The following is a 23783-nucleotide window of genomic DNA, read 5'->3' as shown; positions in this document are numbered from 1 at the left end:
CTCCCTCTCTTCAATAGTCTCAAGGCATTCCGACAGCTCGTCATCCTCAGCCTCTAACTCAAGAATAGCCTTTAGCAGTTCAGGTTTTCTTAGTTTGTCTGAGACATCCAGACCCAACTCTCTTGCAAGCTCCAACAATTTCGGTTTGCGCAACGACTTCAAATCCATGGCTGCTCTGAATGCTGCTTTCTCTACTGCTTACTATTGTCTTGCCGCAAACTAACCCGGCAGCAACGACAACCACAATTACCAGCTCTGTTTCTGACACTAACAAAAGCCTGGCAAAGCTCAGAAGAAGAAAGTCCCGCACTCACCAAACCTCGCAGGCAGGAATTCCGCGCAGTCGTTCCGCTGCAGGCAACCAGTCGTCACACAGGGCTCGTTGCACTGCTCCCGGATCGTCGTTGAGCTGCTCAGCATACAGTCAACTGCATCTCTTTGCTGCTGGCCTCCGTTGTCGTGATCTCGCCGCTGGCAGACAGTTGTTTGAAGTCGTAGGCGATCTCACCGCTGGCAACCAGATGTTTTGAATCGGACAGTGGAGCGATCGGATGGGAACTCGGCGCTGACGCCCGTGGTTGTACCTGGGTCGCAAGCCCCAAGGGTAGCGTTGGCCTGGCGGCCTGGGGTACAACTGGAAGCATCCGAAGGTCCCGGCAAAGCATGAGTCGACTGGTAACAACGAAACAACTTGTTTATTTTAACATCGCAAAGAGTTGGCGGTCAGGTTTGACCGTAGTAGAGAGACGGGAGAGCACTTTACTCAGCAGAAGAAATCGGAGCCCTCCTTTTGGCGTCCGGGGGCAGCTGTTTTTATACTCTCGCAGTTGAGGGCAAGAAGGAACCCCTCAAAAGACGAGCACGTGAATGTACAATGGGCTAATGGTGACGCACACTGTCGTAGCGATGCCGTAGCACCATGTCGAGCACGATCTCGTAGCACCCTGTCGTGGCGCTGCCGGTCGGACACAATGACTGTAATGAGAGGATGGTCCCTGCTTTGGCATCGCCTGTTTCGGGCACAATGACTGGAACGAGATCCCTGCTTTGGCATCGCCTGTTTCGGGCACAATGACTGGAATGAGATCCCTGCTTTGGCATCGCCTGTTTCGGGCACAATGACTGGAATGCGAGGATGATCCCTAGGCGGTCGCATCGCCGCAGTCGCGCCTGGAAACACCTGGCGATGAGTGTTGCGGCGACGACGATCGGGCCAAAATGTCTGCCGCCCCGCCGCAGTCGCGCCGGCAAAACCACGTGTCGCAGGCGAAACGCAACAACTAGCTAAATGCTTTGGATCTTTCTTCCAAGGGAGACCAGGATGCCGTGATGTGAGAGCAGAGTCGTCAGACTTGTAGAAGATGAAACTGGAGGGGCTTTAGCTACGTTTAGCCAACGCGATAATGTCCGGGTTGACTCGGTTTGCCGGGTCGAAATTCGGTCAATCCGACGTGGTGGCTCAGTGGTTATCGCGTTCCGCTGCCAAGCACAAGGTCGCGGGATCAAATTCCGCTACACCGACCACACTTCGATGGGGGCGAAATCCAAAAACGCCCGTGTACCGTGCATTGGGTGAACTATAAATAATCCCAGGTGGTCAAAATTAATCCCGAGTGTCTCCCACTAAGACATGCTTCATATTCAAATCGTGGTTTTGGCATGTAAAGCTCCACAATTTAAGAATTTTAAATTCAGTCATCTGGGTCCTGTAAACGCTAGCGGGTTCGGTCGAGCTAGCGCCGATGATGGTTTGGTCAATATATCGACCCCTCCTCGACCCATCCCAGGCAAAGGATTGGTCGACTCGCCCAACACGCTTGGTAAGATGCATCTATATGCGGTCGGATTGCGCTGGGTCAGCTCGACGTCTGAATCGACCTCCTCACGTCGAGTTCATCTAAACGAAGCTTAAGTAGGCGCTTCCAGAGGAAGGGATATGAAACGAAAAACACTATCATTTCAGTGCTGTGAAACGAACTTTCGTTAATTTCATTTTGTCGGTAATATGGCAGCAATGATCGTGAACAATGCACATTCTGTATTGAAACTTTGGCATGCGGTACGAGAGACATACTTTCTCGGTACAGGTGTTTAATGGTGAGTTGGTGGCACCGGAATCTTAAAGAGCGCGCCTAATTAGGCTCTATAACCATTTCTTAACTTGCACCTGAACTGCAGAGAAGTGACCTCCCACTTAAAGCTCTTCCTGCTTTTGTCTTGTGGTTTCATGACATTTGCCGCTGTTGCTTCCTTTGTTAATCTCACTTGGTCCTTGACACTTCGTTTTTCAAGGCTTACGATCCGCTTCCGACACGATAATATGCGAGTCACGAAATGTTAGCATGCGCGGATAAATAAAGGCTGAAAAAAAAAATGTAGTCAACGAGAAACACCAATTATGACGCATCACATGTGGTAGGAAGTGAAATAATGAGCGTCGGCGCTTCTCGGTCCCCAGCGAGAGGTGAGGTAGCTCTTCTAGCGGGCGATCGTAACTGCAGCAGCCCATGACGTTTCGCCAACCAATTAACCGGCATTTCAACACTCCAGACAATGGCTACGCTGTCTACTACCCACCTACCTAACCGAAAACGCCGCCACGTTCCATAACAAACCCTAGTGATAATAAACAAATAAAACTAATAAGGCTTTGAGGCTGTAGCCAAAGCCTGGAACCAGGTCCACATGGAGCAGAGTGCGGGATACACGGCCACGGTGAACTTGAATGCCACAACGCGCAGACGAGCCTCCAGACGCTCGGCACATTGCCAATTCAAACCGCGCGCTCTCTCTATAATCGAGCGCGGCCCCATTAAAGTTTACAATACGCGACGGGACAAGCTGGTGCACAAGGGTAAGCGGCACTCTACAGCTACGCTTAACGCCCGCGGCTGTCACACAAGCCGAAACTACCTCCTTCACTTCTCTTGCTACGCCTTTCTCTCCTTCCTCTCCTCGAATTCCTCTGGAGAGGAGGCCGCTAGTACAAGCCCTTCTCCTCGACTGCGCAAGCGCGCGGCGAGGCGAGGGCTACGGGAACGCAAACTGCGCGTGCGCGGCGCGGGGCGTGCAAGAAAAGGGCGTCTGCACCGGCGCCTGAAGCCAGTTGTGCAGCTGCCCTCATTCGCAGCGCGGCGCCACGTTTGTCTGCATTCCCTGGGCAAATATCACCTGCGAAGATGCCGCCGCTGAACCTTGGCGATCCATTTCCCAACTTCACCTGCGAGACGACCATCGGCACCATCAACTTCCACGAGTGGCTGGGCGACTCGTAAGTGAATTGCCGCTTCTGCGCGTACTCGCGGTATCAATTGGCAGGGTGTCGGCGGCGAGGAAAGCCGGCTGTGTCCCAACGCGGCCGGCGTGGCTCGGAAAGCGAGGGAAGTCGGAAACGCCGGTTCGGCAAGACTCGTGTCAACTGGCTGCCGGCTGTAGCGTTTCTTCTGTGTCGACCTCTTGCATACGGGCACGTGCGCTTGAAATGTCGTGACGCTGCATGAATAGCAGGCGCCTCTTCATCAGGCACGAGCAATGCTAAGGAATAAGCGCACATGTTTTGTAAGCGTGAATATGGTGTGGGCGCGCCTTATTTACGCTTCAACGTGTTGCGCGCACACACACACACACACTTCGAGAACGGACGCCTCCATGTGAAGTGCACGTGGAAGTATGCGCGTTGCTTTGCTTCGTTTCTTAAAAACATCTGAACGATTGCTGCGCTACTGATGTTACCTGATTGATCTTATTTTCTTTTCCCTACCGCCATACATACTCGCGGCTCCTTTATTGGTAATTCTACCGGACGAAATGGATGTTGCTTCATAAATGGTTGCCAACTAGCTATTATTCCAGATGTGTTTTTGAAGAACGTTCTTGTTGTCATTACAGCTGTCATCCGCAGCTATCATGTTTACTTCCCACAGCTAGGCCATGGGCTACGAAGGGTCCAAAGCCGCAACGAGCCACAGGAGAGAGAGAGAGAGAGAGAAAGCCTTTGTTACGCGAGGGGAGGCACATTTTTTTTTTTTTTCAAACTGTCATTCTGTAAAACCTCCACTAGTGCCTTAACCTCCACGTTTACCTTAATAGGAAGCCACTAGCCGTGGTCGCTTAGTGACTTTGGTGTTACGGTGCCAAGCACGAGGTCGTGGAATCCAGTCCCAGCCACGGCGGCTCCCTTTCGATGGGGGCGAAATGCGAAAACATCCCCGTAGTTAGATTTAGGTGCACGTCAAAAAACCCCTGGTAGTCAAATTAATCCGGAGTCTCCCACTACGGCTGGCGTCATTTTACATCGTGGTTTTGGCGCGTAAAACCTCGTAACTTAATTTTTAATTTTAGCAAGACCAACGAGATAACAATTAAGCTCAGAGCTCTAAGACGCATGTCTAAAGAAAATTGCGAGGGGGGCTTAGCCCGATGAACACTCTGTAGGTAGCTTTCTTGTTTTGTTTTTTCATATAAAATAGAGAGCCTTTTTAAAAAGAGAGGGGAATACAGGTAGCTTATAAGGAGCAAGAACGTGTCTTGAAAACAGTGCAGACACGTAGCAAGAGAAGAGACGCACACACATGTACAATCTCTTTTTTTACGTCTATTTTCATAATAGCATTCCCGCGCCAACTTCTCCACCTAGAAATTGATTGGCAGTGAAGTGTAAAGCGGCCCTCGCCCTTCCGACGCTTGCGTGTCGAATGCATAAATGAATAATATAACTAAATCGAAATCGTCTTCTTTAAGTATTCCCCAAGTGGCTGCTGTTTCAACCGTCGGCGGCCGTCAAATTTCACTTGATCATTCTTACAGTGTGGAAATGACCGCTCTTAGTGCAGCGTCGCGGTTTATCAGGATTGCGTGTGGGGAAATTTGTGTAGACAGTGGCGCAACGCACTTGGGAGCGATCATCTCTCGCGCGGAACGTAAAGGGCAGTCGAGCGTGACTGCGGTGCGAGACTGCAGGTGCCAGGAATGTTGTCTAGAGAGGCTAGCGTCGCGCGTGCTAAGCAGAAGCTTCGTGTACAATAACAGTTATTATTGTTATTAGGTATGCATACATGAAAATGGCCACAGATATAAGAACTGGCAGGCAGCTTCCACCAGGAGGCGCACGACGTCTGCCCGTTATAGAACACCTTCCAGAAGCGCTTGGACTTAAAGTGGGCGGAAGTATCAACTGGTCGGCGTGCAAGTGAGATAAGCAAGAGACGTTTAGAGTAAGGGTGAGAAGACAGGAAAGAGATTGATACGACTGGATCGGTTACAGGCATAGGTAGCGGTACAAGGTAGATAGAGAAGTGTTGAGGAATAGAAAAATAAGATTAAGGAGATGTATACAAAAATGCTAGAATGACAAGCATGTAGAGCATACTGATTAACTGAAGCAGGCTAGATGACCTTGTCACCGCGCGTTTCAATCTAGAGAAAAATAAATCATCTGTAAGCAAAAAAAAAAAAGGTACATAGAAAGATGATAGTGAAATAAAGAATAGGAGAGAGGAAGGGGGGATTGGAGAGTTTCGTTTTCACACACAGCACTAAGTAGAGAAGGCCAGTCATATCTTTCCCACCATCCTCGTTCGCGTTATGCGCATAAAAAAAAAAGTGGGCTCCAATCTATTCTGGGAAGGTGGTTGGCCAGCGAAACTGTGGTATCACCTGATGCGATAGCCCAATGTGACGTAGCCTTTCACTAGGTCCTGCCGAGCCAAAGCACGACGCCGTTGTGCACATTGACGTTGTTCTTCCTGTCGCGCCGCTCATCGTCTTCACGTTGCTCCTCAGGAGTCCTAACTATGCGCGGCCTTCCCATAGCGCTTCCCATAGCGCTTCCCATAGCGCTATCGCTTCTTAGCCTGTTCAGTCAAAAGTATATTGAGTTACGACCGCCAGATAATTGTTTAGTTCTTTTCGTGCGACTGCGCTTGCCGACGGGCTCGACGTCCGACGATATATGACCAGCACTCTACAGCTAAGGCTTATGTCGGCCTCCAAAGAAAGTATGTTCTGTGCAGGGGTGCGATTTCGACAACTGTACGGCTGGCCGTTTCCTGCATCGCTTTCCGCGCTGAAAGCTCGGAACGCCCATCAAGTCGAATAGCGGGGCATATGAATATATAAAGGCAGGCCAACAAAACAAATTTCGCGCCTTCAAAAATAACATGACGTCACTTCTGTTTTTAACGGGTATGGCGTCACATTATTTTTTCTTCCGCCGGAAGTGTTCCCTCCACATACAGGTGGCGCTAAGCCCCATGAACCGCCGATCAACCGCCATGTTTTGAACGTGTGGGCTCCTATGGAAGCTTCGCTATCAGGTATATTTACCTTGCGCTATGCGCGAAGGCGAGCGTTCTGTTTTTTTCTTCTTTGCGCCGCACGGTCGGCGCCGCGGATGCGCGGAGGCGAGCGCCATCTTGTGGTACTGCTAGGTACCCAGCGACGCAGGCGGCACGCGCCTCCCGCTGTGATTGGTTGAGTTTTTGAGCACGGACACGACAAATGCATTGGGGTGTTTAGTTGTACAGCTTCCGCTGTAATAAGAGCAAGCAGCAGAAGGGAAAGGTCCCGTCCTTGGCTGTGTTTGCACTGACAGTCTGGTTTTCGTCCTGTATCGACGTATCAAACAAACAAACGTTGTGAGTTCCGCTGAAGTTTGCCTAGCTTGGTTCAGTCCGTTCTCGTCGGGCACGAACGATCTGCAGCGGGACTTCGTAGCGGGAGGGCTTCGAGTGGCCGTTTTTAAAATGGGCTTTCCCGCTGTGGGATCCGGTCTCCATCTGCTAGTATTACTGTCTGCAAAATGCTGGGGGTCCGCGGAGAAGGGGCGACTACCTCCTACACCCCCCTACACCCCCCCCCCCCCCCCCCCGTAGCCCCTGTTGCTCGGCCCAGCATTCCTTGGCTCTTCAAACGGCACCCGCTCAAGGACGCTCTGTTTCTTGGGAAGTGGGTGGAGAGCTCATCCCGCCGAGACGCATTCTCCAAACCGAGGCCATTTTTCACGCCCGAATGGCACGCTGGCATCGCAGCTCGTGGTCTCCTGTGGAAGCCGGCTGTCGCGCCTGAGCGCGTGCTGAAGTAATCCTGTTACAACCGCTGTCTCTGGTGCACTTCAACTGTGCGCCAGAGTGCACACTGCGTTCCATTAAATAAAACGTGGCCGAATCATTCAGGAGCGGTGATGGAACTATCCGTGAGAGTACGAATAATAAAAAAAAAGACAAATGCAGAGAATAAAGCCGAAGAGACTCGACTGGAGAAGTCGGAAGAATAAACAAAGAAATTGCGTACTTCCTAATTAACTAAGAAACTGTGCAAAAGCCGGTTTGAGCTTACTGTATTTCTCCGTAGGATATTGGCATTAGGTTAGAACTGAAACGCGCGCCAAAGGGAAAAGAACTTGCTCAGCAGAGCAGAAAATTTGTTAAGGCTGCTTATCTTTGTGTATATTTACGTACGAAAGATGGCAGATTACCACGCACTCGTGAAACTTCGCGGAAAGCAAACGGCGTTGCTTGACCATGACAAAGCGATAGATCAGTTGAGATTGATAAATAATTCCTTCAAAACTCTATATTTATTCATCAACACCGTCTATCTTCACTCTAGACAGTGTTCCTATGTTCCCTCGCTGCAGTCAGCGTCTACTTTTATCCCTGGCTCTGTTACTGTATGATCCAGACAGCGTTATCTGAGTTGCCTCAGCATCGTATGCTGGTGTCGCAACCTGGCACCTGTATTGAAGAAATCCTTTGCAAGTTTAAGCCTCAGTGACCGTTGGCCCGCAAGACTACCTTTTTTTTCCTTTCTTTTTTTTTTTTTTTGTTCACTGTTCCCCGTGGCTTCGGCAAGCGTCGTCTTCCGCTGCCTTTCTGATAGAGGGGGGGGGGGGGGGCTTTCCTGCTATCGGAGTTCGCGTTTCCCACGTGTAATTTCTTATCGCTTACCTTTCGCGTTGACTTTACGGGTATCTGTTCGCGGCACCTTGGTCATCGAGAGCTGGCGGACTCCAGTGAACGATCCCTGTCGTATCTGCCACTTCAAAGCCTCGACGAGAGTTACGAAAGCATTGGCACGCCGCAATTTTTATTACTCCGAGCTTCGTGGCTGTTTCTTCGTAACAGCTTTGTAACGTTAGCACGAGAATAAGTAATTTCTCAGAAGCGAGGAAACGTCCAAGCTTGCATTCCTATTTCGGAGGCCCTGTTTCTCGCCCACCAGAACACCAGGTAGCCTACATCTACAGCTAGCCCAGTAGTTCTTTTTTTGAGAAGTTAAGCCTATTAAATTAAAAAATTAATAATAACATGAAAGGCCAAAAATGTTGGCTCAACGCTAAAGTATTACGACAGCATTCTCCAAATTTATCCTTCACTGGCACTTTTTGCGTGAATGCCGCAACAACGTGTGACAGTTTGCATGCTTCGGGTGCATAGAGTTTCATATAATAATTACTAGAAGGAACTGTGGCGCTGCAATCGCTTAGCCACCACCGCAATGATAGGAAGTGCATGGATTATTTATCTGGTCATCGTGCGTGTGGATTCAAACGTTCTTCTGGCTTTGTTTATTACGCTTAATATGCCTTCAGTGTCGTAAATTTCAGAGCAATTTATACTTCTAGAAGTACAGAAAGCTCTGCAAACATGCACAATCGCTTCTAATTACAAGGTTCAGCTTGTCGAGGTGGCCAGATCTAGACGCGCCAAGCGTCTTCATGCACTGGCTTGCGCGCGACAGATTCATGAGGGCGTTGCATGTCGCTTGTCAATGCATGCGTCCATGGCTTAATGACTTCAATATCGGGCTTCTTTGCTAGAGTTTCTGTTTACGAATCGTGCCTTCAGACTATTCTAATAATCTTTCTTTAAATATTTTTTATGCATTACTCTGTTGAAAATGACTGGCTTACGAAGTCATGAAGCCGTCTGAAACTGAAAGGACGAAGTTTAGCCAAGTCCACGTACTTCCCATAATTTCCATGCTGGGTCAACCGCTCCCATTGCAGCTCCCATACGCGCTAACGCCGCAGTTCCGACGAGTAATTATTGTATGAAACTCTATCCACCAGAAGGCATGCAAACCGTCACACGTTGTTGCGGCGTTCACGCAAAAAGGGCCCGAGAAGAAGAAATTTGGAGAAAGCTTTCGCAATACTTCAGTGTTCAGCCAACATGTTGGTTTTTTTCAGGTTTATTACTTTCTTAATTTAATGGGTTTAACGTCCTAAAGCCGCTACTGAGTCATAATAGATACCGTAGTGCGAGAATACGCATTGGCGTAGTCTACCTGGGTTTCTTTAACTTGCATCGAAAGCACAGTGTACGATTCTATTTGCATTCAACCTTCATCGGAATGTACCCGCAGCGGCACGAAATCGAATTCGCCACCTAGTCGTGCGCGGAAGCAGAACGCCATAGCCAGTGGGATAGCTCCAGTTTCTTTCGGAAGACATTCGCGCATTGAAATGGCATTCATGCGTTACGAATGGTCCTGCTTTATTATTTTCTTACGTCGTTGCGGAACGAAAGAAGTCAGGACACAACCCACGTTTAATATATACGATAGAAAAGAGATTTACATTACGCTCGTCTTTCTCTGTTACCTCCATGCATATATATATATATATATATATATATATATATATATATATATATATATATATATATATATATATATATATAATTACCACGGTCGAGACGACGCTTTATTCCAAGAAGGAAAAATGGCGGCGATGCCTAAACTAACAGGAGCCGATGGTCGATGATGACTTTATACAGATAGCTGAAGATGAAGTCCGCATACATGCTTACACTAATTTCCCCCGTGGACTGAAGCGGCCGGCCTGGCCGCACATTAGGCAGTGGAACGGAGATGAAAGTGCTTCAGGCGGGAAACATGCACGATCTCTGTTCCGCGGCAGCGTCGGTCAGTTGGGGCATCAACAGGTGTATCCTTATAGTTCACCGGCGAGGTCTGCTCTATGACTTTGTAGGGGCCAATATATCGAGACTCAAGCTTCTCACATGAACCGGGTGTTCGTGCAGGTGTCCACAGGAGCACATCGTCACCAGGGCGGAAGGAAACGACGTGGTGAGAGGCATCGTACCGATGTTTGCGATTGTCTTGGCTGGCTTCAGTGCTCATGCGGGCGCGACGACGACATTGGGCAAGACGAGACAAACTGGTCGCAAATGAATGGTGAAGCGTTGGTGTGGTCGGCGTTCTGCGGGGAGGCCAATTCCTCCTTAATAATGCCGCGCAGGTCAGTAGAAGCAGGTTGGACGTGAGCGCTGCTGCAAGGGGGTGAACATGCGCCTGCGATTCGTTACCAATTATGGCTCGAATGATGGACCGGAGCTCAATACTGTTTGCCACGGGGTTGTCGGAAAAGTTCACTTGCAAGCGGATTGATTGCAGGGCGTCGAGGCGCTGACAGACGGAGACGACGTCCGACACCGTCGAAGGGTTTTGAGCGGCGAGTGCGTTGAAGGCAGTAGATCCGATACCCTTAAGGAGGTGACGCACGCGGTCAGTTTCTGGCATGATACTGTCGACACGGCGGTAAAGCGCGAGGATGTCCTCATTGTACGAGGTATACGACTCGCTGGAGGCGCACAGACAGCTTCTTTTTCGCAACTTCCGAACGAACCGTGGGTGTGCGAAAAATCCGCCGTAGCTGCTCCCTGAAAGACGACCAATCACGGAAGTCTCTCTCATGATTCAGGAACCATGTCTTGGCTACTTGAGAGGCGTAAAATGGTACGTTGTTTAACCTCGATGTCTCGTTCCAGTTGTATTCGCTGACACGATCGTAGTCGTCGAGCCAGTCTTCAACGTCCTCACCAGGCAAGCCAGAGAAGATTTCAGGATCGCGATACCGGTTGTTGGCAGGGCTGGGAGTGGGGGTGGCTGGCACTTGAACCGAGATGGTGGACGCTGCGGTCTGGTCTTGCGACATGGCGGCCTCTTGGCGTAAGCGGCGTCCCTAACGTAGCTCCAGGAGAGATCTTGAAGTGGATTGAGGTCGAAGGGATCTTAAAGCGCCTCCACCACTTGAAATACCACGGTCGAGACGACGCTTTATTGCAAGAAGGAAAAATGGCGACGATGCCAAAACGAACGCGAGCCGATGATTGATGATGACTTTGTACAAATGAAGATGAAGTCTGCATAAATGCATACAATAATATATATATATATATATATATATATATATATATATATATATATATATATATATATATATATATATATATATATATATATAATGTACGTATCAACATTACAATGGGGTGCTCCTTGCCGTGCCAGCGAATTTCGGCAAATGAAGGCGGACGGTGTCCGCGCTGCCGCACAATTAGAGACTTTTAGCGTGTCCGGTATTCGGGCAAGCGCGGGCGGAGCGGAGGCGTCAACGTGAGCGGCCGGATTGGTGGCGCCAGCTGGTGGCGCAAAGTTCAATCACACAAACACAGAGCTAGTTACTATATTCTGCTTAGCTGCTGGCGTGAATTTTCGACAGTGGTGTAATCGTGTTCACAATTACACCGCTGCCAAAAATTTGCACGACTGGCGAAGCAGGATATGGTGAGTTACTGCAGTTTTAGCTATGCGTTTGTCTGGTTGAGCTCTACAGCACCAGGCGGCTTCACCGCTCCGGCCGCTCACGTTTACGCCCCGACCATCCGGTAATCCGCCCAAACCGCTCCCGTTTACCGGAATAGCGTACAAGCTAAAAGTCGGCTTCGTTCATTTACCGTGTACATGGTTTCCTGTCATCGCCATTCTTCCGTCTACTGCTGTATTTGAGAAACCTCCTATGGGCAGCACTGTGACGTAGGAGCAAAACTCTTCTCACTCCTGTACAAGGGGGCCGCAGGAAGCATTCCGTCAGAACAGCGGCTCTGTCAGTGACTCTGAGGACCTCGCCTAATGTGGGCTTTAGGGATGAAGTCGATTTCGCGCAATTCGGCTAAGTGCCGTGCTCAGTGACCTCTTAAGCTTCCGAAGCTTTAGCTCGGGTGCTCTAATGTAAATACATGTAAAAGGAGAATTCGTTTTTCTGGGCAATCACTGCACCAACTTTGGCGATGTTTGTTGCATTTAAAAGAAGGATTTAAAATCTAGTGACTGGTGGTTTCGTATATATAATTTAGGTCGTCAATCTTATATTAAAAAGTGGCAAAAATCAAAAATTTTTAGGAAACGAAACTATCAAGTTTACAACGTTGTAACTCAGCAAAGAAAAATGTAACAAATATGTGAATTGCATGTGATAGTACACCTAAAGCGAACAAAACTGATATGTTACACAGGACTCTAAAAAAATTTAGTAATATGTAAATACAACTTCTGCGGAACCCTTGTACACAACGTAAGAAATTCACGTAAGATGTGAAATGACATATCAAATTTGTCCGCTTTCAATGATCTAGTGGATACTGTTTTTAGAGCCGCGATATCTGTTCTTGATGCAGAGCCATAACTTTATAAAATTCGTGGTTCTATTTTTTTCAAACTTCCGACTTATTAAAAATCTTTTAAACAAGATTGCGGCCCTATATCGAAATTCCGCTTCCAAAAGTCTCTAAAATTTCGCTCTCTCTCTCGAATGCAACAAATTTCATTAAAATCGGTCCAGGGGTTATCTCAGAAAAACGTTTTAGCGTTTTAAATGTACTTGAATAGGCCGCGTCGGAGTTAGACCCGAGCTAAAGCTTCCTCTTAAAAGGAAGCTTTAGCTCAGGCACTCCTATCTAGATACATGTAAAAGGAGAATTCGTTTTTCTCAGCAACCAGTACTTCACCAAATTTGACGAGGTTTGTTGCATTTAAAAGAAAACTTAAAATCTATTGACTGTTGGGTTCGAATTTTTGATTTAGGTCGTCATTCTTTTTTATTAAAAAAAATGGCAAAAATTCTAAATTTTCGGAAAACGAAACTGTCAGCTTTACAACTCTGTAACTCGGCAAGGAAAAATGATATCAGAGTTCTGTGTATTGAATCTGATAGTACATCTAAAGCGGACAAAATTGATGTTACACATGGACCTAAAAAAACATTCAGTAATATCGAAATACAGCTTTTGCAAAACCCTCCTACACAACGTAACAAATTCACGTAAGATGTAAATTGACATATCGGGTTTGTCCGCTTTGAATTATCTAAAAAATTACGGGGTTTTACGTGCCAAAACCACTTTCTGATTATGAGGCACGCCGTAGTGGAGGACTCCGGAAATTTTGACCACCTGGGGTTCTTGAACGTGCACCTAAATCTAAGTACACGGATGTTTTCCCATTTCGCCCCCATCGAAATGTAGCCTCCGTGGCCGGGATTCGATCCCGCGACCTCGTGCTCAGCAGCCCAACACCATAGCCACTAAGCAACCACGGCGGGTTTTGAACTATCTAATAGATGCCGTTCACCGAACCGCGATATCTTTCCTTGATGCAGAGCTATTAATTTGTACACTTGGTGCTTCTATATTATTCAAACTTTCGAATTTTTGAAAATGCCTTTAACAAATTTGAGGCCCTAAATCGAAATTCCGTTTCCAGTAGTCACTAGACCTCAACTTTGTCTCTCAAATCCAACAAATTTCATTAATATCGGTCCAGTGATTATCTCAGAAAAACTATTTTGCGTTTTGCATGTATTCGCATATGCTGCGTCGGAGTTGGGCCCGAGCTAAAGCTTCCTCTTAACAGCTGCTTAGTCTCGACTTAGTCTTAGACTGAGCCATGCTTAGAGCATGGCTCAGTCTCGCCGTGGATTAAGCACGCGCCGGTGCGAGCGCGTCAACTCTTCGCCGCAGGCGTCAGGCTGAGTCTGAGGACGCTGCCGATGTAGCTCGCCGGGAATAAGCTCTGAAGAAGTGCGTCTGACCATGTTTAACAGAGCTTTCGCTCGTATGCAGTGGCGTAGCAACAGGGGGGGCCAGGGGGCCGTGAGCCCCGGGTGCACGGGGCCAGTAAGGGGGGGGGGGGTGTTATATACGTCTGAAGACAGACACCCGAAAATTGTCGATATCCTCGCCTTCCTCGAACACACCCCGGGGGGGGGGGGGGGGGGCAGGTGACAGAAGAGCTAAGGGCCCCGGGTGCCAGACGACCTAGCTACGCCCCTGCTCGTATGACTAGGTTCAAGGCACGTTGAACCCCAGCTACTTTTTTTTTTTTGGGGGGGGGGGTGAGGCATTATGTACGGTTGTGCAATGCAACCGAACAACGCCTGTGCGTACGTTCCTGTTCAAACATGTGCAAATCGTACAGCCTCGTTCTTTCTCGAAGCAAGGGCGCTGGAATAAGTGAACACGTTTGCACTCGCAGACGTGTACGTATTCCATGTAGAAATGGAGCGATTCATTTTCAGTGGGGTTGTGTTGGTCGCAAAGTAGTGCTTGTTGTTGCGTGTAATGGAGATGTGTGCCTAGTGTTGGCCCACTCCTGTAAGACGTGAAGGCCGGCCGAATGTAGCCAAACGTGCCAGTTGTATAACGCCAATGGGGGAGCTCATGTGGTGGGGGAGGTTACGAGTGGACTTGAATATTTAAAAGCGGCACTGAAAAAAAAAAGAACATGCTTCAGCTTGTATTTGTAAATTGCCCCTCTGCAGTACCGAGGAAGCCAATTTTACTGGGAGAAAAAGCTTAATATAAGCCAGAGAAGACGTGAAAACCAAGGACCGGTTGCGACGCCGCCTTGAAATTCCCGCATCATCTCGCCATCATGTTATCTATTTTGATGGCGTCTATTCAGGACTAGTTAACTGTTTATCGGTAAAGATGCTTCATCGTATTCTTAAAAAAGAAGCCACAGAATGAGCATAGCATGTATCAAGAACTTTCACTGGGCTACAAGCGCTTAAACGCGAAAAAAAAAACAATACATTAAAATCTGTGACCTCACAGATACGTGCCAACGCTGCGGTTTCGGGGGGAAATGAAAAAAAAATGGAAATTTCATTTTCATTTATGCTTTAGTATAATCATTTTATTACCGCAAAATTACGAATATAGAATTTTGAGACTACTTTATCAGGGTCTAGATGGCTCTTTTGAGTGTTGAATTTCTTTGACGTGTGTGCCAGGTGCGGTCTCCTCAGCAACGCTATGCAGCTCTTGCACACTTAATGTTTGTGAAAGAGGAGTCTGAACCACATAGTGGGGAAACTGCGCATAAGAATTATGACGATTGACTTACTCGCAATGTATACCTCCCCTTCTGTAAAAACGAAAAAAAAAACACACTGAAGCAATGAAAAGACCAGGCTGGAAGCTTGGGTTAGTTTGGTTTGGGGGCATCTTGAGCAGTGAAGTATCGCGAAAGACAAGGACAGAAAGGGAGACCCACTGAGAACATAAGCGCCTGTGAAGTTAGTTTGCCTAAAATTTCTAATGACGCACACATACGGAACTGACCGGCGATTCCCCGTTCTCCTGAAGCTGACCGAACACCCCGTGCTTCTATTTCCCGTTTCGCTGCCATCGGCAGACGAGGCACATGCAAGCCTTGCATCACATCATCGTAAGGATTCGCGGAGCGCCAGCGACTGCGCGTCGACGCATTCACCAGTGCCCGCGCCCGCCCTGCGCATTCCGTGTTTTGTCTCCCTTAGCGGCTGTTAACGTGTTTTCCCATTTCAACGACAGGCTCTGTACGGAGCTGGCGGCGAATCTGGCTTCCGGCAGCGTCTGTATGCAACTCGTAGCGGGTGAGCGAGCGACGTAAATTTGTCGGCGACTGCGCGGCAGACAAGGCTACGTCAATTAGGAGGTACGCGGGGCGTGTCAGGCGCTTTGATGCGCCTTTTTACGTCGCTGGCTGCTGTGCTGGTGGGGCGTTTATTGACGGCCGCGCTGTGTCACTTCGCGCTACAATTCAAAATCATGTTGCCGTACCAACTCGCCCAACTTTCTATCCTTTTGCACGACATCCTCCCCTCTCCCTCTCTAACATTGGACGCAAGCCCCCACAAGCATCACGTGCCCTTCCCCCCCCCCCCCCACCCTCCCTCTACGTCACTTTTTTTGTGTTCTATTTTTTTTCTGCCGTCCTACCTCTCGCCGCGGAATACAAGCATCAGCGCAGTTGTACACGGTGTCGCGTGCAAATGTGCTGTCACGTTTTGTGGCATCTGTCTGTCCATACTGTATATTATAGAATGCACGGAGCAGACCCCCGACATAGGTTCCTAACACAAAACGCCTACCACTGACCACTCGTCCTTGTGTGTAGGGGCAAAGAGCCGGAAACTCGCGCACTCATGACGTCGATCCTGGATGGCAGGAGCTTCAATGAAGCCAATTGAACCGGCGACCTCGTGCTCAGCAGCACAGCGCCGTAGCCACAGAGCCACCGCGGATGGTTTCAATGAAGGTGTCCTCGAACCCTCGACGAAGAGGCGCTGGTACTTTTGTTGCGTTGTGACGAGTAAGTCTGCCTGCGCCACAGCCTTATTGTCGAATTTCGTTGTTCTGTACCAAAATTCTTCCCTAAACGGAGAGAGCCCCATAAACTTAAAAGAAAGAAAAACAAAGTGGCAAGGAAAGCAGATCGTCTGTGCGGATGTGACATTTTAACTCGCCTTTTAGAAAACAGACGCCGGCACGCACGGACACGTTTCTGCTGTTTCGCTGTAAGAGCGCGAGGCGTGCCAGCGTTGGGCATGCCAGTTCCGCCTTGCATTTCCTCATAGGTTGGCCTATGAATAGATGTTAGAGCTGGCATGAAATGCGTTAGCTCGTTCGAGACATCTCGTGTTCACGTTGCGCTGCACAAGGTGGAGCATTTCTTGCGCTCTTCAAAACAGGGCGTGTTGACTCGTCCGCCCACATCGAAGATCGAAAGGATGCCTGTACATGGCTCAAGCGCTGTGCTCGCCCAGCGGTAACGAGGACGCGGCTGCGGTATCTCCTAGGCCAGTCGCCTTTTGTCGCATTCAGAGCTCAATTAACGTTTCTGAAAACTGAGTGGAAATGGCTTAATCTGTATACATTTGGCAGCCCCGAAATTTTGGCAGTTGTTTTATTTGGCGGCATATTTTTCAGTCGTGAACCACTGTGCCATAGTGCCAGCTCTGGTGTTGCAGAAATGTACTTCGTCGCCTGGCGACCGTGTCTTCCGTAGTAGCGTTATACCCAGAATGACAAAGCCTTGACGCGTCATCTATACTATCCACCCTGCGGCGAGGTGGTCTTGTGGGGCTGTGGAGAAGCATCGGAGCCATGGTTGATGCGCGAAAGTCGTTGATCCACTGTGTTGGCCCGTGCGTAATCACTGAGCCGAATAAACAGCAACGGAGCCGATATTGTGACTCAATTAAAATTTCCGTCTTGCATGTCCCGCGACTAAAATCTTGCAACACCAGACCGTCTTCTTTACTCGCCCGACAGGCCTCTGCTGTGCCGGGGGATATGTCACTTGTCCTCTTTGTAACCAAGGACGACTACGCGTTAACAGTCGTCCAGACGGACTAGAAAAAGGACGACGACCGGCCTAACTATCTCTGGCAGACAGCCAAGCGACTGACCTCAGCCGTCATAACCTTCGCATCTTGATAAGCGACTTCGCGCTTTACAATGTCTGTAGACTCAACGCAAGAGCTGTCAGAGCGCCGTGTCCCATGAAAAAACGTATTTTTGTTTCCTCTTTTTTTTTTTTCTTGTTCAGTTAACACAGCCGCCTTCTAAGTGCAGAATGCAGCGGATATTCACTCGTAAAACCCACACATTGCTCTCAACGTTCTAAGCTGAGTTGCCAAGTCGCACAAAGATTTAACGGTTTAGGAACTTCCGTGCTACGAAAACGATTGTGCCCCTGTGGGCAGAAGTTTTCAAAGGACGAGGTATGCAAAGAAAGTCTATTTTGTCTCGGCCAGCGCGATCATCAAGGGATTTGAATGTGTACCGTGTAATACGTATACCTTGTGCTTCCAACGCAGTGAGATTGCGAGAAAATGTAATCTTGTTCGCCACTTCCATGTGCAACAATTTTGCGTGACTTTATACATATAAGCGGTCAATTCCATTTGTACAGCGGCTTGCAAAGCACTGAAAAATAGCTCCTGTACCTTGCGGTTCAATCAGCATTCTCTGTACCAACTCACTCCTCCCTGATTCACTGTATGGGCACTGTGTGATTCACCATATTATTATTATTATTATTATTATTATTATTATTATTATTATTATTATTATTATTATTATTATTATTATTATTATTGATAATTAGCATAGTGTAGGTGATAATTTCCTCTTGCCCGAGTATTACCATGTCCTCAACGTAATAAATGTATTTTCTTATTCTGAAACGCTGAGTGCGGGGAAATGTTAAATGTGTCGCGTTTTAATTTGCTCCTTACTTGCGTTCGCGGCGTCTTCACAGCTACCCGCTGACTAATATTGAAGAGCGTTCTGCTAAGTATTCTCTCTTCTCATATATACGGGATGGTCATTTTTAAGTTTTGTGGATTTGTTTTAATCACTTGTTTTACATAATTCTTGTCCTTACGTTGGATTACTCATAGACGCGGACATTACTAGCACGAGAAATCGAAACATATTTTGAGCTAATAAACTCAATATCACTATTTAATTATTTACGGCCATTATTGCAATTTACGAATTGTAGGTGGCGAGTTTCCAAGACGTATCCGCTTCAAGTGAATTTCCAGGATGACACCAGCTTTGACATATTTCCCATAGTGTGGCACGAAATACATGGGCTTTCCAGTTACCTTTTCTTTTTTTCGATGCATAAAATTGTGTTTCGAAAGTAAGTGCAACAACCCTGCATTTCTTACGGCGAGTTTGATGCCGTATATCTCCGAAATGGTGTCCATTCTAGAAACTGATTCCCAGCGGATACGGCTTGCAAACTCACCGGCTAACTCCTGAATTGCCATTTGTGCCGTAAAAAATTAATTAATTAGTAATTCCTTTCTAACTAGTTGAATACGTGCTTCGATTTCTCGCCGAAGTAATGCCCGCCTCTCTGTATAATCCAGCTCAAGGACTAGAAATAGGTTATCTACAACAGGCCATATTTAAAAATTCCGTAAACCTTAACATGATCACCCCGTGTTGTCCCCAGTATGCGCTCCCGTCTGCCCACTCGTGTGTCGCAATTATGTCGTGTAAACAGAGTATCTGCCTGTCTGTCTGTCAGGGAGAAAGAAGGCTGAGGCGGGAACAATGAAGCGTTCGAGGTACGCATTGAGTGAAACCGTGAGAACTTGGGCGTTCACGCTTGCACACTCTCTCGCTAGCAATGTGCAGGCGTTCGTTGCTAGCGAAGTCATGTAGTCCCTCTTTGTTCTTTTTTGCCCGGAAACGGGCTGTGATATAATGGACTGCGGGGGTAGGGAATGTGCCGCAGAAACAATGCAGATACTAACAGCGTGCGACTGCGGGTAATTGGCTCGCCGGCCTTGCGTGTTAAGGTATATCGCCTGACGCGCTTTCATGCAATCAAGGACGCGTGTGTGGCGCGGCGTCCATTAGGCCGGCGTGGTGATATCGAAACTAAACATTGTGCCAGACGCTGTCGAAAGGATGATGTAACCGCGTCACCGCCAAGGCCGCAGCAAGACAGCTCTGCACTTTCCCACTCCATGCCCTAGTGCAGACCAGGATGTCCCACGCTGAGAGAGAAAGAAATAATATATTTAAATGATGCCTCTAGGCCTGTTTGCGGAAGTGGGTAAGAGAAGGGAAACCGGGCTAAGCGTGGCTCGCTATGGAATTTTAACATGCGAAGCTGTATGGTGAAATAAGCCTCTTTGATGCTAGCCTGTGCCCGACCGCTGGACCCAGTCGTCGAACAACGTCAGTCTTCGGCTAGTACTTGTCCCGTAATGTACTACTTGTCCCGGTATCCCTTCGCATTCTCGCTTGTGGTGATGCACACTTGGAGTTACCCGAATGCCTGCTTATGCATTCCATTTCATTTGCGCAAGTGATTGCGGGTGGTCGGGGTTGCCGTCGCAACTGTCGTATAAGGCGATGTTGTCTGTCATTGCGTGTCTTACGCTGGGCTTGGTAAAATGATTTTTGCCTTTTTGGCATAGCGCTTTGTGTAGATGGTCGTCGGGATCAGCGATCACAGCCAGGAGGTCTTGTCTGTGGCGTGTCTACTGCAAGGCCCTGACGGGGAACGGCGCTGCCTCCGAAAATTCTGGGGCACGTTGGCAGGTCGCTTTGTATCCCTTTAAAGACCAAAAGCACTCACGCGCGTACAATTGTCATTGTTTAAAGAGACAAGTAAAAGTAAGAAATTCTTTTTAATTATTTTTTTATATGGCCGTGAGCACACAGTATCGAAGTATCACAAATTTGGCTGACGCATAAGATTGAGTATGGGTCGCCTGTTAAACGGGCACTAAAATGCAACACGAAGTTTAATGTGCTGGAAGCTAACGCGTGCGCGTGTGTGTCTGTGTGTGTGTGTCTGTGTGTGTGTGTGGGGGGGGGGGTATGTGTGTGTGTGTGTGTGTGGGTGTGTGTGTCGGTGTGTGTGTGGGTGTGGGTGAACTGTGCAAATCCCGAGCGCAAGGTGCCTATATAATTTGGAGAATTCCAGCTGTGTAAACGTGATTTTTTGATTCTGCAGTTTCTGTTTGAAGTTCTGCCCATTCCTATAACGGTTCCTTGCGCGCACTCTGCACTGGCCTGCGCAGGTGGGGCATCCTGTTCTCGCACCCGGCCGACTACACGCCGGTGTGCACCACGGAGCTGGCCAGGGCCGCCCAGCTGGCGCACGTCTTCGAGCAGAAGGGCGTCAAGATCATCGCCCTGTCCTGCGACAGCGTCGACAGCCACCACGGATGGATCAAGGTATACGCACCACTGGTAGGATGAGGTTACAGACGGCTGTTGCTACCTGAGCACTGAAGCTTACAGTACACGCAGAGAAAGAAGTGCCGAATGGATGGATTCGTGCCTATGGCCCCTCAATCCACAGTACGATGAATTTCCTCGCCCCTAGAGGGCCTGGTGCGCGTTTTGACACGTCACATTATGCAGTGCGCCTTTCCGTCCCTGGTTGTAATCAATCCGTAGTGTAAGGAAGGCCACTTGTTTATCGTCTTATTAGCTTTACGTAATCTTCAGCGTGCTGCTGTAGACGGCACCATTTTATTTACCATGTGCGTACTTGAATCTCTGCTTTAAGGTGATGCCCAGCTGAAATTATTGCCGTGCAAACATCAAGTACTTCTCGGTGAGCCATGCTGACTGGGAGGTGACGTTACGGTATTAAGGACACTTTGAAAAAGTGTATGAAAGTTTTCGGCTGGGGCCGCGATGTGTGTTCTGAAGGGCAGCAGCAAAAGGTCACTGGACGCTCGTAAATGTGCTGGCGCGGCCATGTTGGCTCAATTTTTCAACAGGTGACAGTGGCACAGTCTTTCTGACGGTGCCAGCATGTCATTTTAGATGGCCTTTCGCTTAAGATAAACAATGGTACGTTGCAGCCAGCATTTGTGATGTCGAAAGTTCTTCAGTCTCTGTACACCTCATAAAACAGTTTATTCGCGCCTTCATTAGGGACAAACCGCAGCTCGTTGACAGATACAATATTCCGGACCGCTTTCAGCGAATAACGCCTACGCTGTTTAGTTTCATATTTTACAAACGCGTTCCCGACTTTAATTTCACGATTTGTCGTCAAAACCAGCATTTTGAGACTTTCAGATAGCGGAAGCTCGCAACGCTGCAATTGTGTACCGCCAAATCTTGGGCTACCGCGCACGCGCTGCTCGAGGGCCTCGTCGGCTCACGAGTATATAGTCCTCTGCCTGACGCACGGCTGCACTTGTTCTTTGCTGTAGCTTCACCGATGCGCCATTCGCGACTTCGTTTTGCCGGGTCTGTTTCCGTCATCATTTCAAAGGAAGCGCAGGTATTGAGAGATCGACGGACACTAAATCACCCAAGCGCGAGGGCTGAGCCCAAAAATGTCGCCAAAGGCAACTGCTGTCTTTGTGTGATTTAGTGTTCGTCGATGTCTCAACAAGTGCGCTGCCTTTTAAATGATAAAGGCCGACTAACTAGCCCACCAGTGCCTGCTGCGACCCTCATCGTGCGCGTGTATGACCACCTGCCGTGCGCTTTCTTTCTTTCTTTTTACTGACTCATCGTTGTTCTTCGTGAGAGCTACCGGCTATACATGGCTTGTGCGGGAATGTTGCCTACTTTTAAGCCTTCTTTAGTTAGCTTTTAGTCCCCGAGTTATTTGACGAAACTTATATGGCGTTTCCCAGGGCAGAATGACGCACTGTAAAACGTTCCACGTTGTCACATTCATGTTTGCAGGACATCGAGGCCTATGGCGAGCTTCCCGACGGGCCATTCCCGTACCCCATCATCGCTGACGAGAAGCGCGAGATCGCCGTCAAACTGGGCATGCTGGATCCGGTCGAGAAGGACAAGGAAGGACTGCCTCTCACCTGCCGTGCTGTGAGTGATAGCTTGGCACTCTTCCATCTGATCGTTGCCACCGGCTGTCTTTTGACGAAGGGGCGTGTTGCTTTCATCGGATGACTTCAGAGACATTTAGCTGAGCGCACATAGTTCATGCTGGTAGCTGTTGGCAAAGCACTTCCTTCGTTACCCTACAGAGCCGAGTAAGCAGAGTCTGACGGAGCGCCCACCCAGTGTTTTTAGTCGTTTTTCAACGAAGCTGACAGCGCGTCGCTCGTGAACGTCGCTGGGAGGCTCAGTATTACGCGCTTATAAAAAAAAAAAAAGTGAGATCCACGTGGCTCTCTACGGTGCCTCAGTGCTTGAAATATGAGCGGAGTAGACCATGAGCACTGCTAAACTAAACCGTCTATTATACGTTAATATAGCTCATGATAAAAATGAGCTGTCGATTATAAATACGCGCGATAACTGTTGAGCAGAAATTTTGATGCAGTCGAGAGCCTATACGTTGGAATAATTTGGTAGTTCTGCTCGAGCACTGCGGCAGACGTCCAGTATATCTGTATTTTTATAGGACCATGATTACGGAAAGCTGGAGATGTTTGCCTGACGACGTCTTGGCATGCTACTCCACGTGTTGAGTGAACAATACGGTTTACGCAATGAAGACTACCACGCATGCAGACAGACACAGACAGGCAGACAGACACACGCAGACACGCACTGAAGGTGAAGCGTTTTCTCTGTTCGCAATGCGCAAGCACTGTTTCTCTTCGGGCCATGAATCTCACGCACACTCATGCCTGAGTCGCGGTAAAAAGTGCAGAGGTAGCACCTTTAGCAATGATTCGACTCACATAGAAACGTGTTTCAAGTCCTCACGAACATTGCCCAATGAGCATATAGCGCTGAACCTAATAAGAGAAGAATAAGCCACCTAGAAGTGATGCAGTGAAGGCACGCTTGGTCCTGCTCACCGAGGCCTCGCGGAGCGTTATACTCACGAGATGGATCCATTTCATCAAGGGATATGCGTGTACAACGATGCAATTTAGGCGACCCCGACGGCTCCTTTGTTGCTTTACAACTAACGAATGTGGCGACGCCGCGGTCCGCCGCTGCCATCAGTGGACTCCTGTAAGTGCTAGCGAAGCACTTCATGATCGGCCCGATGGCTGTAAGTGTTGCAGTCCTGCAGCGCACCTCCAGTAATGGCTCGCATTGTACGCCGCTTCTTGCAACTCGGCGTCGGGTGTGACTGTTGGTGAATACGTCGCGGTTGACGACAAAGTGATGATCTGCGTGGAACTTACGACCGACGACGTTGTGCGAAGTCTTTGAGGACGGGAAAGA

General features: G+C 48.5%; 1 protein-coding gene across 1 annotated transcript in view; it reads left to right on the top strand.

Annotated features, from left to right (window-relative positions):
- The first annotated feature begins 3084 nt into the window (after positions 1 to 3084).
- Positions 3085 to 23783, top strand: part of LOC142576101 (peroxiredoxin-6-like) — a 34530-nt gene continuing 13831 nt past the window's right edge. Inside the window, exons 1-3 of the mRNA XM_075686050.1 lie at positions 3085 to 3271; positions 20684 to 20840; positions 22320 to 22463. Of these exons, the coding sequence (XP_075542165.1) occupies positions 3180 to 3271; positions 20684 to 20840; positions 22320 to 22463 (393 nt within the window). The 5' untranslated portion in view covers positions 3085 to 3179. The remainder of the gene's footprint in view (positions 3272 to 20683; positions 20841 to 22319; positions 22464 to 23783) is intronic.

This window comes from Dermacentor variabilis, chromosome 1 (genome assembly GCF_050947875.1).
Source record: "Dermacentor variabilis isolate Ectoservices chromosome 1, ASM5094787v1, whole genome shotgun sequence".
Lineage (NCBI taxonomy): Eukaryota > Metazoa > Arthropoda > Arachnida > Ixodida > Ixodidae > Dermacentor > Dermacentor variabilis.
This window is presented reverse-complemented; position numbering and strand designations above follow the sequence as displayed.